Source organism: Ursus maritimus, unplaced genomic scaffold, assembly GCF_017311325.1.
Source record: "Ursus maritimus isolate PB19 unplaced genomic scaffold, ASM1731132v1 scaffold_4, whole genome shotgun sequence".
Taxonomy (NCBI): Eukaryota; Metazoa; Chordata; class Mammalia; order Carnivora; family Ursidae; genus Ursus; species Ursus maritimus.
Window position 1 is genome coordinate 80,477,762 of NW_024426552.1, and position 17,905 is coordinate 80,495,666.

General features: G+C 35.1%; 1 protein-coding gene across 5 annotated transcripts in view; it reads right to left on the minus strand.

The window, feature by feature from the left end:
- Positions 1 to 17,905, minus strand: part of ATP11B (ATPase phospholipid transporting 11B (putative)) — a 111,884-nt gene that overhangs the window by 53,077 nt on the left and 40,902 nt on the right. For all 5 annotated transcript variants that reach the window (XM_040621555.1, XM_040621552.1, XM_040621554.1 and 2 more), the window contains exons 9-12: positions 17,096 to 17,160; positions 14,056 to 14,137; positions 7,411 to 7,561; positions 6,103 to 6,300 (exon numbers count right to left, since the gene is read on the minus strand). In XM_040621555.1, coding sequence (XP_040477489.1) covers positions 6,103 to 6,300; positions 7,411 to 7,561; positions 14,056 to 14,137; positions 17,096 to 17,160 — 496 coding nt within the window. The remainder of the gene's footprint in view (positions 1 to 6,102; positions 6,301 to 7,410; positions 7,562 to 14,055; positions 14,138 to 17,095; positions 17,161 to 17,905) is intronic.

Sequence of the window (17,905 nt, forward strand, 5' to 3'; positions counted from 1 at the left end):
ACAAAACAGGGTAACATAAAACATTTCAAATCTATATAAACTTTGAAGTTTGTGGCATTTTTAGGTCCATGTTCATCTGCAGAGTTGACGGACAATGTGGGATTAATACTTTCTTCCATCTCCTGAGTAAGGTGTTTTGAAGTAGTAGGACGAAGAATGATCTTTGAGCAAGGGTGGAAGGGATGCTTACTAACCTAGAGTGTGAAAGGGTATGTGGTCCAGAAGAAATGGTACAGAACTGGGAACAGGAACACAAAGTCATAGCAACACAAGAAGTCAGAGATGGAAAGTTGTCTAAAATATAAGATAGATGGAGGAAATTGAAACCAAGGGTAGGAAACAAACTCAGTGAAAAGGAAAGTGTTTAAATGAAAAAAATACATATGTGTGTGTGTGTGTGTATATATATATATATATATATATATATATACTGTATTATAATATTATAATTATAAAATATTATATATTGTATATATTTCATATATATTTTATTTATTTGAGACAGAGAGAGAGAGCAAGCGCACAAGTGAGGAGGAGGGACGGAGAGATAGGGAGAAGCAGACTCCCCACTGAGCAGGGAGCCTGATGAGGGGCTCCATCTTGGGACCCTGTGATCATGACCTGAGTGGAAGGCAGATGCTTAACCGACTGAGCCACTTAAGTGCCCCCAAATGAAAATATTTTTAAAAGTAGATAAGACAATTTTATTACTCTTTTGAGACTAATTCTGGAAAATTAACCCTATAAGAAGGAAGGTCCAAAAAAGAGAAGGATGAAATAGTCAAGTCTTGCTACAACCAGGATTATGGTGAGGATGTGATGAATGCAATAGAGATCTGAGAAAGTTGTTATTTAAAAAGGGAGGTACACATCACAAGGAAAAACAACTATAGATCAATATCCCATATGAAAATAAACACAAACCAAATCTAGAAACATATAAAAAAAGATATACACCATGAATATGTGGGGTTTATCCCTGGAATGCAGGATTGGTTCAACATAAATCAGTCAATGAAACCCACCACAATAATGAATTGGGACTTATTTATTCTATTATTAAAACGATCATCCTGACAGATGCAAGAAAAGTATTTAAGAAAATCCAATCCTCTTTCATGATAAAAATATTCAACAAATTAGGGATAGAAGGCTATTTTTTCAACCTGATAAAATGTATCTACAAAACCCCATAATTAGCATCCTATTTAATAAAGACTGAATGCTTTCCCCTAAACTAAGTTCAGGAATAAAGGAAAGATGTTTGTTCTTGCCACTTTTATTCAGCATTGTACTGAAGGTTCTAGACTGGGTAATCAGGGAAGAAAAAAGAACTAAATGTATTCAGATTGGAAAAGAGGTAAAGCCATTTGTAGATGACATGACCTTGGATATAGAAAACCCTAAGGAATCCACTAAAAAACTACTAGAACTAATAAACGAGTTCAGCAAGATTGCAGAATAAAAAAACCAACATTCAAAAAGGGAGGCAGAGTTAAAGCTGGAAAAAATTGTTTGGACCAAGAAATAAAGTGAGAAAATATAGCTTAAAGTTCATTTTCTTGCAAATAGTAAAGATAACTACAACATCTGAGATGTAGGAATTCTGCTATGTAAAGTAATAACAATAAAAGCCAATAATTGTACAGCAATCACTATGTTGCCAGCACTACTAAGTGTTCCAACTCATTTAATCCTCTCAACAATTCCATGAGGTAGGTGCCTATTATTATGTATATTTTACAGAAAAAGAAACAAAGGAAGAGTTAGGTTAAATAACTTACCCAGTCATAGAGCTAGCAGATGGTGAAATTAGAAATAAAGGATGAAATATTTTATCTTTGCTATGTGATATTGAAGACTGCCCACCACTTACAGCAAATGTTGAATTATAAAGATGGATACAGAGAGATGTGACTTACCTATACAAGTTAATAAAAAACTTTTAGATCAGGAAGAATAATAAGGTATAAAAAATTATGATATAAAATATGTCAGCAGTCAAACAGAAATAATATTACAAAGATGATTAGAACAGACAGACCTATCAGTCATGGAGGAGTCTTCAGAATTTAGATGACGTGAGATAAATAAAAGAAATTAACATTGCTTTTTAAAGATATATTGGGGTGCCTGGGTGGCTCAGTGGGTTAAGCATCTATTTGCCTTCGGCTCAAGTCATGAACCCAGGGTCCTGGGATTGAGTCCCACATCAGGCTCCCTGCTAAACAGGGAACCTGCTTCTCCCTCTCCCACTGCCTGCCGCTCCGCCTTCTTGTGTTCTCTGTCAAATAAATAAAATCTTAAAAAATAAATAAACAAAAATAAAAACATATAAAATCAAGAAGTTTTAACTTTAGTTATAGAGAGGGCACTGACACCATCATAAGAGCAGATAGTACAGAAATGAAAGGACACAGAATATGACAAAGTAGATTTCATCGGCATAAAAACAGATAAAAGAATAGAGGCGATAAACATATTATGAAATACTTGCAGGCTTAAAAGTAAAAAGACTTAGAATTAGAAATTTTAAAAAGTTATCACTTAAAGTTTCTTAAAGAGAAAGCAAGTAGGGGTATGCGTAAACAGTGTGAAGTTCTAGAAAAACAGTATTCTAACATGAAGAAGAGGAAGAGGGGAAAACTGGGATAAAAAAGGTCAAAGGAAAGAAAAAAATGGGAAAAAAAAGTGTTCAAAGAAGCAGTAAAAACAGCCTATGCTTTTAGGTCTTGAATATGTGATACATAATTAAAGACATGTGACATGAATTAATATTTAGCATAAATTACTAAAATCTCTTAAATGCTAAAAATAAATGGATCAACTTCTGGTTTAAAATAGTAGGCTGAGCAAATACAATTATCTCTGTTCCTATTGAGACTTGACTAAAATGAGAGTAAAGGAAAAAAAAAACAAAAATAAATGGCAGATGAGACAACATGAAAAGGGAGATATGACAAGTTTGGAAGATGGAAAGGAGATGAATGAGTGGTAAGTGACTTAACAAAGAATATGAAACTTAAGCAATGGGGGAAACCCTTTCTCAAAAACTCGCAGGAAGTAGATGTACCAACTACTACTGAACGTGAAATTATAGGATGAGGCTGAAAATGGAAGTACCAGAAACAGTCTGAAACCTGAAATCCCCTCATAACTTGCAAACCTGAGACTGCCCTTCTTCTATCTGAGTCATAGTTGGAAAGTTTATTCTCTAAGAAGGGGACTGAACCAGAGAGAATCTGACCCCATGGAAAGCTGAAAACAGGTGTGAGACAGCTGAAAACATAAGTGTGACAGTACGCTAAAAACAGGGAGACTTCTACTGGATGGCTCTAACAATCACAAGCAGCAGAAATACTAACTGTAGTAATTCTCTTTGGGGAAACTGAGGAAAGACCAGTACTGACACTAGGGAATATGTCAAAAAACAGCAGGACGGCTAGGCTTTTCTAGGGAAAACTTTTAAGCTTGTAAGGAAAACCACAGATTAGCATTCGAGGATCACTCCTTAAAAGAAAGGTAGAGTCTAAAACAAATTACAGTCAGTTCTGCTATAATACTGTCTTATAGATGAATCTACACCAATGTAACTGATATATAAGGGAACTTGAGCATAACGTGGACTTTGCACTTGGTTATGCACAATTTCCTCTGTGAGAAACACCAGCAAATTGCACAAGGAACACATGAAATGTACACATCTCAAACAGCTATCGGCCTCCTCAGGTCACCGTAGGTGTTATAAGCCACACCCATCTACTTCTATTTTCAGATAACCTTCCTTTCAATACTTCACAATGACACACAGGTTGCAACACTTCTCTGGATGGTCACTTCCACAATTAACCTTCTGGTCTTTTTCAAGACAAAATGCCACATATATTATAGTACTTATGTATTTTTTTTAATTAATTTATTTATTTGAGAGAGAGTGAGCGTGCAAGGGGGAAGGGTTAGCATGTGAATGGGGAGGGTGGGGCAGAGAGGGAGGGAAATAGAGAATCCTCAAGCAGACTTGCCACCAGCATTGGAGCCCCACGTGGGGCCTGATCCCAGGGCCCAGAGATCATGACCTGAGCAGAAATCAAGAGTCAGACACCCAACCGACCAAGCCACCCAGGTACCCCAGTATTTATGTATTTAAAATTTATTTTAAATGTGTTATTAACAAAAATTTTTGTTGCACTCCTAATCTCATTAGCCCTGTGGTTTTTTCTGAGTAATTTTACACAGCACAGTCATTTTTAGGAATACTTTGTCACATTGTAGCAGAATTGACTGTATTGAAAAAGGAACCAGGAGCGAACAGAAAATGCAGGGAACAGAAGACTTTAAATACCCATCATGAGAGACTGTGGACTCTGGGAAACAAACTTAGGGCTTCAGAGGGGAGGGGGGTGGGGGATTAGGATAGGCTGGTGACGGGTATTAAGGAGGGCACATATTGCATGGTGCACTGGGTGTTATATGCAAGTAATGAATCATGGAACATTGCATCAAGAACTGGGGATGTACTGTATAGTGACTAATATAACAAAATAAATTTTATTAAAAATAAATAAATAACCATCATTAATATCCTCAGAGAGCTAAAAGAATAGATCATATTCAAGAAAAGGAATAAGATGCAATTAAAAGAAGACTATTCAGATATACTGGAATATTATAAATTAAAAATATTATAACAGAAAAAGAGACCAAAAGATGGGTAGAAAGATAAAGTTGACAAATTCTCCCAGAATTATAAAAACAAACAAGTAAATGAAAATTGAAAGTCAAAGAAAGAATTAGAGAATCAAGATAAATGGTCTGAGATAGCCAAATGCTAAATTTAAAAAAAGACATGTTATCAAAGAAATAAAAATTCCTAGAATTGAAGTACATGTATTTCTAGACTGAAAGGGCTCACAGAGTTCATTGTCCAATGAAAGGAAAAAACAAAACAAAACAAAACAAAACTCACACCGAGGTACATCATCATGAGATTTCAGAATTATCACATAAAGAGAAGATCTTAAACACTTCCAGAGATAAAATAACAGATCACACATAAAGAACTGGGAATCAGAATGGCACTGGATTTCTCAACAGCAACATTGGAAACTAGAAAAAAAATGGAGAAATGCTCTTAAAATTTGGAGGAAAACTAATTTCCAACCTGGGATGCATTACACAGCTAAATTATCAATCAAGTGCAAAAAAGGAATAAAGAAAAAAAGGGAATAAAGATATTTTCAGCCATGCAAAAAAGCCTCAAAATATTTTCCTCTCATGCATTCTTTTCCAGGAAGTTATTAGAAGATGTATTCCACCAAAATGAGAGAATAAGCCACAGGTGGGCCAACACAGGACCCAGGAGATCCAAAACAGGAGAGAGGCAAAGGAATTTCTAGGGTGATGGTAAAGGGAAGTCCTTGGGTGACAAGTGAGAAGCATGCCCAGACATAAGTCCATACTGAAGAAGACAAAAGTCTCCAAAAAAAGCTGCCACCAGAAAAAGAAAAAGAGAGAAAAAGAAAGGAAATCCTAGATTACCTGATGTGTTTGAATATGTAGAGAGATGTTTCATATATTCATCAGAAACTTGTTTGTGGTATACAGAAATTAAGCAAATGAAAAAACAGAACAATTAATTCTAGGGAAAATAATATATAAAAAAGAAAATGTAATTATAGTATCATAGAGCACACTTAACTAGAAATTAGTGAGCAAAGCTAAAAGAGTCAAAATAATGTCAATAAATAAATATTTATTAAATCCCTAATTGTGATATAAAAACATCAGGGGGCTATGAGGAGGCAAAGTAGTATACATCTGGGTATGTACATATAAAACAGTACCATAAGATTATATCTTTATATTCCATAATAAATGTCTAAAATTTAAAAATCAAGAAAGAATACTATACAGTGCTAACTAATGGAAGGAACGATTTCAGGTTTAAAAGTGGGAAAGAAGAGTTGGGTGTGGAGGAAAGCAGAGCTATTTTTTGGTACAACCCTCATAACGTTTTTCTTTCTATATAATATTAGCCTTGGTACATGTACTGTTTCAAGAAAAATAACAAATTAGAAAAACACAATAAATGGATCTTTTTACCTGTCCAAGCTCTTCATTCAGATCAGAAGTATTGACTTGAGCTTTCTGATCTGATTCTTCATGATAGAGATCAAGATCCCAGCCAATAAAAAAGGATCCAAGAAATTTCTGCATTTCGACTGTCACATATAATGAAATTGGAATGATGAAATTGTAGAGTACCAAGAAAGCAAGGAAGTCTGAAATGAATCTCAGAATCTAGGGAGAAAAATGATTGTTTGATAAGAGAAAACAGATGAGAATTTCCTTAGTAATACTGAAGAAAATTATCAGAAAGTTTCATATCTAAACAGACCATCAACTATATTCTGAAGCAGAAATGTCATGAACTGAAATTCACTTTTTGAATTGTTTAATACATTTCTTTTGGTTGTTTTATTGTTCATTAGAACCTTGAACAAAGTGAAAGAAGAAAAGGTTAAATTTGAACTACTTGTTACTTTTTAGAGGCTACCAAAAAGCCTGGTGTGACTGAAACAACCTTTAGCAAAACTGTAATTGTAATCCCTGGAATATACTTACATTCCACTTCCACCCTTCAAAATCACAGATAACTAAAACTTTACTGCAATTTAAAAAAACTATTTTAGAACTGCTAGGCCAGAACTACTGGAAATGAAAACACTTACAGATTATATAGTAACAGCTTATTTCAATAGCATAGCAGTATCACATTTTAACATGTATTCTGTGAAAGGTAAAAAACCTAATTATGAATGATATGGAAGATATGTTCTGTGATCTGCTTTATGGTTTCTTGAGATCCACATCTGTCTTCCAATATTTGTATTTTAATCTAATGTGAAATCTGGAGAATAATTATTTACCAAAATTGCAGGTAAAATTTTCTTGGTAGTTTATATTCATTCAGTTTCAAACTTTGTATGGCATATTTTGTGTTATTCATACCATCAACAGACTGACAGTAAGACTCCTTGAATTATTCTGACAGAACTGAAAATCAACTTACTTTTTCATTCACTTATAACATACAGTAAATGGAATAAAAAACTGAATTTGTAGTACTGAAGGGGAATGCCATTACAGATGATTTAAATTTTTGTGATCTCTTGTAACTATTCAAGTCATGCCACAGGGAATACAATTGCTTATGCCCTAAAATGCAAAAAGCATACCAGTATAAACATGCTGGCCACTCTTCACTTACACTGTCTTTTTGTCACCCTTCAGTAGTAATGGTTTTAGGAGATCACAGTGGTCACTCCTATCAGAAGTCACTACCAAATCAGTAACTGTGCCAAAGAATAAAGTTTCCTTTACAGCAGAGTCAAGAATACCATAAGATACCTTACTACTATTTCTTTGATGTTCTGTTTTTTGGTTATACCAAGGTTCATCCCATTTTTCTTCAGCTTGCCATGTGTATTTCAAGATAGTACTGATGATGGCTTCAGAAATAAGGATTATTAGATAAATTATCAAAAATGTATTCATTGACCTGCAATGAGAAAAAAAAGAATACAAAACATGTCAATTATGTGTTACTATATTCATCTGCCTGGAAATTTTATACTGGTATTAAATAAGATATAAAAATATATAAGATATCATGGTAGCTATTTGAAGGGAACAGCCTTTGTATTTTAAGAAATGACCATTCAATAGAATCTATTTACCAATGATAAAATAACCAATATATAAGATTATAAGCCTATTTAAATTAGTTTTACTGTTCAAAATGCTTACAGTAAATGACAGCTTTGGCCAGTTATTCTCACCATAAGTAACTATTCTAAAATTTTTTACATTTTCAGGATCTAATTTTTTTTTTTAAAGATTTTATTTATTTATTTGACAGAGATAGAGACAGCCAGCGAGAGAGGGAACACAAGCAGGGGGAGTGGGAGAGGAAGAAGCAGGCTCACAGCGGAGGAGCCCGATGTGGGGCTCTATCCCATAACGCCGGGATCACGCCCCGAGCCGAAGGCAGACGCTTAACCGCTGTGCCACCCAGGTGCCCCTCAGGATCTAATTTTAAGTGTAAATATAACTAACATTTGTGTAGCATTAAGATTTTACAAAACTTTGTTACATCCACTAACTTGTCTAATCTTTGTAAAACCTCTGTGAGGAGATCACATCCTTTTTAATGATGAAGATCAAAGCCCAAAAATCATTCTATAAATTAACCCAAATCACACAAGTCAGGATTAACCTTAGAATCCCTGTTCTTTTCACCAGGCGAGCCTGTTATTATAATATTTCACTAGGCAAGCTTAACATTACTGATCTTTCATCAGCATTTTGTAATTTTCAGATCGTGTATACATTTTGTTAGATACACAACTAGGTGTTTCCTTTTTTGAGAATGACTGCAAATGGTATTGCTTTTAAACTCAGTTTCTGTCCTTGGTGTTTCTTTTCATTTTTTTCTTTAAGATTTATTTATTTATTTTAGAGAGAGAGCAAGCACGAGCAGCAGGAGGGGCAAAGGGAGAGAATCCTCAAGCAGACTCCCTGCTGAGCACAGAGCCTGACGTGGGGCTTAATCCCAGAACCCCGAGATCATGAACTGAGCTGAAATCAAGAGTCAGATGTTTAACAGACTGAGCCACCCAGACACCTCTGGTGTTTCTTTTCTAATATAAGTATTTAGTTCTGTGATAGTTAATCTTATGTGTCAAGCTGACTGGGCTAAGCAATGTCCAGATAGCTGGTAAAATATTATTTTTGGGTGTGTCTGTGAGGGTGTTTCTGAAACAAATTAGTATTTGATTCAACACACTTAGTAGAAAGATATGCCCTCACCACTGAGGACCCAAATGAAATAAAAAAGGCAAAGGACAATTTTCTTCTCTTTTCTTGAGCTAGGACATCAGAGCTCCAGGTTTTTTATCAGCGGCCAGCTCCCTGGTTCTCAGGCCTTTGGATGCTGACTGCATTATACCATCAGCTTTCCTGGTTCTCCAGCTTGCAGATGGCAGACTGTGGAACTTCATGGCCTCTACAACCACGTGAGCCAATTCCTATAATAAATCTCCTCTTTTATATACCTATATATATATCCTACTGGTTCTGGAAAACCCTAACTAATACAAGTGCTATAAATCTCCTTGTCAGCATTGCTTTATCTTATAAAATTTGATACTGTATTTTCATTAACTTCTGGATATTTTAAAAAATGTTCTTTGAGATTTCCTTTGATCCTTGATTATTCAGAATTAAGGGTTCCAGCTGCTCCATGTCCTTGCCAATACTTGGAACTTTTAGGCTTTTTAATTTTTGCCATTCCACTAAGTATAGATTGGTATGTATCTCTTTGTAGTTTTAATTTGTATCTCTCTCTTGACTAATGATGTTGTACACTTTTTCTATGTTTATTTGCCATTTGTCTTTTTCTTTGTGAAAATTTCTCTGCTCCAGTCTTATATCCATTTTTTACATTGTACCGTTTTTCTTTTTATTATAGACATATTATAGACACATGAGCTTATTATACATTCTGGATACAAATTCTTTGTCAGATATATGTTTTATGAATATAGTCTCTCAGTTTGTGGCTTCCTTGTTCATTTCCTTAATTGTGTAGTGTGAGAAGTTTTTAATTTTGAGGAAGTTCAGTTAACCAATTTTTTCTTTTGTGGTTATTGGTTTTCTGTCCTAAGAACTATTAACCAGGTTGTGAAGATATCTTCCTAAGTTTTCTTCTAAAAGTTTTATAGTTTTAGCCTTTACATTTAAGTATATGACCTATCTTCAAAAACCTTTTAGTGTATGATATGAGGTAGGAATTAAGATTTATAATTTGTTTCCCATATGGATATCCAATTGTTGATGCATTATTTATTGAAAAGACTATCATTTTCTTCATTGAAGTTACTTAATGCTTTGGCTGAAAATCAACTCACCATATATAATGGATCTATTTCTCAACTCTCTATTTTATTCCACTGAAAAAATGTTTCAGTGTAGCTTTATATTACTGTAGCTTTATATTAAGTCTTAAAGTCAGATAATATAAATTCTCCCACTCTCTTAAGAGACTGTTTTCTTTATTCATTCTACATGCGCTTTTGGCTACTGCCATTTCAATATGCATTTTATTTATTTAAATACTTTATTTATTTTAGGAGGGAGAGAGCACAAGTGGGAGGGGCAGAGGCAGAGAGCACACTCCGTGCCAACCACAGAGCCTGAGGCAGGACTTGATCCCACCACCTTGAGACCATGACCCAAGCCAAAATCAAGAGTCAGAAGTCTAACTGACTGAGCCGCCTAGGCATCCCCAACATGCATTTTGGAATCATCTTGTCCATTACTACAAAAAAGCTTGCCGGGATCTTAATTAGTATTGAAAGACTCTACACACACAAATCAACTGACAGCTTAACAGTACTGAGCCTGCCAATCTACTCATGTGATTTCTCCATTAAATAAACATCTCTCACCATGTTTTGTAGTTTTGACCTTGCTAAAACTCACTTATTAATCCCAATGGTTTGGTTGTTGAATGTGTACAACTGTCTATGTGAAAATCATGTGTCCTCCCGTAAGAACAATTTTATGCATTTATTTCTTCGTCTTGTGGCATTGAAAAAGGCTTCTAGGGGGCGCCTGGGTGGCGCAGTCGTTAAGCGTCTGCCTTCGGCTCAGGGTGTAATCCCAGCATTCTGGGATCGAGCCCCACATCAGGCTCCTCTGCTAGGAGCCTGCTTCTTATTCTCCCACTTCCCCTGCTTGTGTTCCCTCTCTCGCTGGCTGTCTAATAAATAAATAAAATCTTTGAAAAAAAAAAAAAAGAAGAAAAAGGCTTCTAGGATAATGTTTAAAAGAAGTGGTGAAAATGCATGCCTATTCTGGATATGAGTCCTTACAAAATATGTGCTTTGTAAATATTTTTCCTAATGTGTGGCTTCTCTTTTCATTTTTTTTTTAACAGTGTCTTTTGGAAATGTAGAAGTTTTATTATTATTATTTGTAACAGTAACATATGGTGTTATATTAGCTTCAGGTATGCTGAAGTTTTAATTTTGATTAAGTTTATCAATTTTTTGTTTTGTTTTTGATTCCTGTTTTGTATGTTTCCTATCTAAAAAAATCTTTCCTTAACCCAAGGTCACCAATATTTTCTCCCACGTTTTATAAAGTTCTTATGTTTAGATCTTACATTTTGAGCTAGTTTTTTGTTTGTTTTTTAAGATTTATTTATCTTAAATAAATAAGAGAACGAGCAGTGGGGAGAGGGAGAGAGTCTCAAGCGGGCTCCATACTCAGCATGAGGGGCTTGATCTCATGACTCTGAGATCATGACCTTAGCTGAAACCAAGAATCAAACACTTAACCGACTGAGCCACCCAGGCGCCACTAAGTTTTTGTATATGGTGGGAGGTAAGGGCTAAAGTTTGGTTTCTAGCATATGGACATCCAATCATTCCAGCACTGTGTGTTAAAAAGACTATCCTTTGGTGTGGACCTATTTTTTTAAATAATGAATTAAATCTCTTTGATAGATAATAGGGCTATCTAGACTTTCTGTTTCATCCTGTGTCAATTGTTGTAAGTTATATTTTCAAAGAATTTATCCATTTCATCTAAGTTGAAAAATGAAGTTACATAAAGTTGTTCATAATATTTATCTGTGGATAAAGTGACCACAGTAGATAGGATCTGTACTGATACCCTCTCTTTCATCCCTGATGTTGGTAATTTTGTAGTTTTCTCTCCTACCACTTCTTTTTTCCCCTTAATCCCTCAATCTAGGTAGAGATTTATCAATTTTGTTAATATTTCCGAAGAACTAAGTTTTGGCTTTGTTAATTTTGTCTACTATTTGTTTTCTATTTTTTTAGTTTCAGCTCACATCTTTAATATTGTTCTCTCTCTTCTCTGACTGGGTCAAATTGCTCCTCTCTCTCTAGCTTCCTAAGGCAGAAACTTAGATGACTGATTTTAAGCTTTCCTTTCTGTCTTTTATAAACATTTATAGCTAGAAATTTCTCAACTTAGGCTTTGCCTTGAACTCACAAATTTTGATTTGTTGGATTTAAATGTTTTTTCCTCAAATTTTAGAAATTTTCCATTATTATTTTTTTCAAATATTTTTATTCTGCTCCTTTTGCTCTTTCGTCTTTTGGATTCAATTAGATAGTTTAGTATTGTCTCACATGGCTCTGAAACTATGTTCATTTTTCTTCAATCGTTTTTCTCCCTGTTCTTCAGACTGAATAACTTCTATTGCTTTTTTTTTAATTCACCAACAATTTCTTCTGCTGTCCTCCCATCTGCTGTTGGGCCCATCTAATGGCACTTACATTTCAGTAATTATATTTTCAACTCAAGAATATCCAGTGAATTCTTTTTTATAGTTCCATTTCTTCCCCCAAGTTTTTATTTAAATTCTAGTTAGTTAACATCAGTGCAACACTAGCTTCAGGGGTAGAATTTAGTGATTCATCACCTGCATATAACACTCAATGCTCACCACCAGTGCCCTCCTTAATTGCCATCACCTATTTAACCCATCCCCTGCCCACCTCCCCTCTGGTAACCATTAGTTTGTTCTCTATAGTTAAGAGTCTGTTTCTTGGTTTGCCTCTTGCCCACCTCCCTGCCCCACCCCCATGTTCATTTGTTTTGTTTTTTAAATTCCACAGGAGTGAAATCATGTGGTATTTGTCTTTCTCTGACTTATTTCGCTTAGCATATTACTCTCTAGCTCCATCCACATCGCTGCAAATGGCAAGTTTCATTCTTTTTATGGCTGAGTAATATTCCATTGTGTATCTATACCACTTCTTCTTTACCCATCCAGCAGCTGATGGACATTTGGGCTCTCTCTGTAATTTGGCTTATTGTTGATAATGCTACTATAAACATGAGGGTGTATGTATCCCTTCATATCGGTAATTTCGTAACCTTTGGGTAAATACCTAGTAGTGCAACTCCTGGGCAGTTCTATTTTTAACTTTTTGAGGAAATTTCATAATGTTTTCTATAGTTTCCATTTCTTTGCTGATATCTTACATGTTTATTCACATCTTCCTTTAGGTCCTTGAAAATACTTAAAATATCTGCTCTAAAGACCTTGCCTGCCAACTGCAAGATACAGAACATTATGGTGACAGTTTCTATTGAATGCTTTTTCTCTTAAATACAAGTTACATTTTCTTCACATGTCTACTTATTTTTTATTACATTGGATTTTATAAATAATTGGTTGTACAGATTCTGTACTCTTTTATGTTCCTTACAAGAATGATTTTCATTTTAGCAAGAAGTTCACTTGACTAGGCTCAAATATCAAAGTCTGTGTCCACTGCAACAGGCAACAACAAAATTCTCTGTTCTGTTCTTTCAGCTTCCTGATACTGTTTTTCTGCCAAGCCCACTGGGGTCTCCTCTGCACATGTATAGTTCTAACAGTCAGCCAAAGATTTGGGCATAATTTATGTACAGGTTTTGGAGTTCATTCCCCTCTGTGGCTCCCTCCCATACCTGCTTTTCCTCATCTAGCTGTTCTTCCAGCTTTAAACCTTGTCCTCTAACACTTAAATCTTGTAAAGCTCAGGCTCTCTGATGCCCTATGCAGCACATAAATTGGGGAATGCCTTCAGGCAAAATCTACACTCTTAAATCTTTCCCCTTGCTGCTGCCACCTTTCAGGAGTTGACTCTGTCATTTTCTGTCTGTTTTGTGTCACTCTCCTGTATTTTCAAATACTTATGTAAAAAAAATTTTATCTAAATTTTATAACTGCTATCTGCAGGGGGTTAGTTGATCAAATGATTCATTATCCAACAGTATTTATTTTAAAGTCATAACGTAACACCTACTGTATGCCAAACATTGTGCAAAATGCTACATGCATACATCCCTATCCTCAAGGATACCATCTTTTGTTGACTGACATACATTTTTATATAGTATTTTTAAACATATATGAATAATACAAAGACGTATTCATGTGTAAATAAATGAAAATAGTTTTCTTACTTTTCTACTGCAGATCGTTTCTGTGACTTGCTCTTGTAATTTAATGCCATCTTAGTCTCCATTCCAGTGTAGATAGCAACTCCTGCAAAACAAAACAGTTCTTTAAAATAATCCACTGGCATATTTCAAAAGAGAGATGTACTCACTAGCACGAAAGGAAATGTATTATCTGATCATTGTTACAATTTGCCTTTAAGTCTTTTTGGAGTTTTTAAAAGGCTTTCCAAGCCCAATTTTGGGGAACTCCAGTCGTTCAACCTGCTGGATGGGGAAGGCATGAGGGTTCTGTTTCTGAGTTATAATAATATATCTGAATGAAAGAGATATTATTAGAGTTGAAACTGATAGAGGAAAAGGATTTGGATAAAGATAGTAGGGAAGGCCATTATAAACAGAGTAAACATTGTTAACAAAGACAGAAATGGAAAAGCACTTTGAACAATGGAATGCAGTCAGAGTTTGAAAGGCCCTGAATGCCAAAATCTGGGGTTGAGACATAATTTTCTACCACTGGAGAGATAATATGGAATCTGTCAGAGTAAATGAAGTAAACAAAAGGAAAGTGCTATTTTAAAAATGTGTGCCTATGTGAATGACTGAGATGAGCAAGAATGACAGTAATAATGGCCTAAAATTGGGGACTGAATGAAATTAGGTAAGACCAGCTTTATAAAAAAACATTGGAGTTAGACCTTAGTTTGAGTGCTACCTCTGCCACTTATTAGTTCTGCGTCCTTGGGCAAGTTATTTAATCTAAGTCTCAATTTCCCCATCTTTAAATAGGAAAAAATACCTCAGAATTGTTGTGAGATTTGTATGACAAAATAGCAAAATGCCTAGAAACAGAGAGATGATCAATAAATATTCACACCCATCCTTAAATAGTGAAATCTGAGAAGCAGTGCAGGATTCATCATACTCTCTTTCTAAAGATTGGTCCTGGAATTTTCACCAGTATTCTTTAGTGGCAGGGATTATAACTCAGATGACAAAGGGCACTGAAATTACAGAAATGTGAGAAATCAGCCAGAATGATATGCAATAGAGAGGTGGTGCTGAGGCAGACAACAGCAGAACCAAGCTAAAGGTATTCAAATATACATTTTATTTTAAGAATGTGAAAGGTGTTCTTGCTAGAGAGATGAGTTAAAATACAGCATTACATGAGAGGGTCTGAAAGCCCTGGGGATGTTCTCTGGCTTTGGCCATCAGAACATGATTATGGTTTTCTTTTTTTTTTAAACTATAATAAAATATACAGTACATACAGTTTACCATTTTATTCATCTTAAAGGGTACAATTTGGTGGCCCTTAGTACAATCACAATGTTGTGCAACCCTAACTTGATAACATTTTTATCATCTTCAAAGAAAACCCTGTACCCATTAAGTAATCATTCCCCATTCCCCTCCACTCCCCACCCCCTGGGAACCATAAATCTACTTTCTGTCTCTATGAATTTGCCTATTCTGGGTATTTCAGGTAAATGGAATCATACAATATATAGTTTTTTGGGTCTGGCTTCTTTTACTCAGTATGTTTTCAATGTTTATCCATGTTACAGCATACATCAGTACTTCATTTTTTATGGGTGAATAATATTTCATTATATGGGTATCCTACACTTTGTTTATCCATTCATTAGTTGATGGATATTTGGGCAGTGTCTACCCTTTGGTTATTGAATAGTGCTGCTATGAACATCCTGTACAAGTCTTTGTGTGAACATTTACTTTCAATTCTTTTAGGTATATATCTAGGAGTAGAACTGCTGGATCATATATAGAATTGGTGGGTCATACAACAATTCTAGGTTTAACTTTTTGAGGAACTGCCGCACTATTGTTCACAGCGGCTGTGACATTTTATACTCCCACCAGCACTGTATGAGGGTTCCAAGTTCTCTACAATCACATCAACACTTGTTGTTTTCTGTTTTTTTTTTTTAAGGATATACATATCTTTATCAGAGAGGCTCATATTGAGAGATAAAATATAGCACAGTTAATAGGAAAGAAGAGAATGAAAAGAACCTCAAACGCTGTAACCATTCAGTGAATAACACAGGCTGGGCAGTATATGGAGGCCATTTCTAAAATGGGAGGAGCTAGCTGACAGCTAAAGGTTATCTGCACTTCATAATACGCTTAGAGTTGACTCAGAACATGTGAGTTAATTTAGATCTCCAACACTAGACCACTATCTATTCATCCTTTTGATCCAGTCAGTCTACATTCCAGTAATATTTGCCATATAGTCAGAGATCAGTAAGAATTTGTTGAATGAAAGGATGAAAGAGTGAGGCAGTGGTTTTATTAATCCAATCTAACCATGTTGCCAGATTATATTGGTTCTCAACCACCATTAAAATCAGAGTTATCTTCTTAGCAGTGTTTCACAAGTATCCACAAACAGAAGACCAAGGTTCTAGTCTACTTTTAAAAAAACAGAGATTAACAGCAAAAAAACACAGTACAAAATTTTATTAACAAAGTCTTTGTAAGAAAATTATTATGGACAACATTTGACTAAGTAAATTATTCAACCAAAAGACCACAAATGCTATGCTTTAAAAAATACTTTATATAGGGGTGCCCAGGTGGCTCAGTCAGCTGAGTGTCCAACTCTTGCTTTCAGCTCAGGTCATGATCTCAGGGCTGTGAGATCAAGCCCAATGTCAGGCTCTGTGCTGGGCATGGAGCCTGCTTAAGATTCTCTCCCTCTCCTTCTGCCTACCCCCACTTGTGTGCGCTCTCTCTCTCTTTCAAAAAGAAATACTTTATATAAAGCATCAACATGAATCTATAATTAAAAATTTTCAATATAGGGCACTGGCTGGCTCAGTCGGTTAAGCGACTGCCTTTGGCTCAGGTCATGATCCCAGGGTCCTGGGACTGAGTCCCATGTTGGGCTCCCTGCCCAGCGGGGAGTCTGCTTCTCCCTCTCCTCTCCCCCTCCCCTGCAAGAGCTCTCTCTCTCTTTCTCTCTCTCAAATAAATAAAATCTTAAAAAAAATTTTTTTTTTCAATATATACAAACCAAAAATTTCTTTTGTGTTTTTTAACCTGGCTCCACGAAGCAAGAGACTCTCCGGCCCCAGAGGTCTAAGGAAAAAAAAAAAAAGCATTGAATATATTAAAAATTCAATTAAATTCTAAAATGGCATCTTCAGCAGAAAATCCCTGAGCTATAGGTACAACACTGCTTCCATATAAAACCAAAATCTTCGTTACTATAAAGCTGTTTTAGGTCAATTATGATGTTTGTGACCGTAACAACAAATTTGTTGTTAGCATTTCAGGCACTTTCAGATCAGTGGCTCAGAAATAAGATTATACCTATAAATAAACTCACAAAGCCATCAGTTTTAAGATTTTTAAACATAAAACACAACAAAAGATTAACCAATGATTTAAAAATGTTTGACATAATGAAATTTAAAAATTCTGTGCAAAATTGAAGTTTTTAAATGGAAAATACAGAATTAAATGCAATGTAAACATGAATTGTGGTATGAGTTGTATATAAATGCACCAATTCTCCATAATTAAAATTACACTGGATAATAAAACATAATGTAGTGAGTGAGTTAGTACTTTCTCTAGGCAAGATCGACACTACAACTTGACTACTTGCATTGCATACTTGGAGCATGGGTCTTCTTGCTGTTTGAATTTCTCTCCATAAAGGGGATATAAAATGAGAAGGAATAACTAGAAAGGAAACTGTATTTTCTTAGTGATAGCAAAATGATAAGACTGTTATGGATAAGTAAAAAAAAAAACCCTTAATTTTGTTGCTATTCCTTATGTTTTTCTGAAACATACATATACAGTTACCTAAATCAAA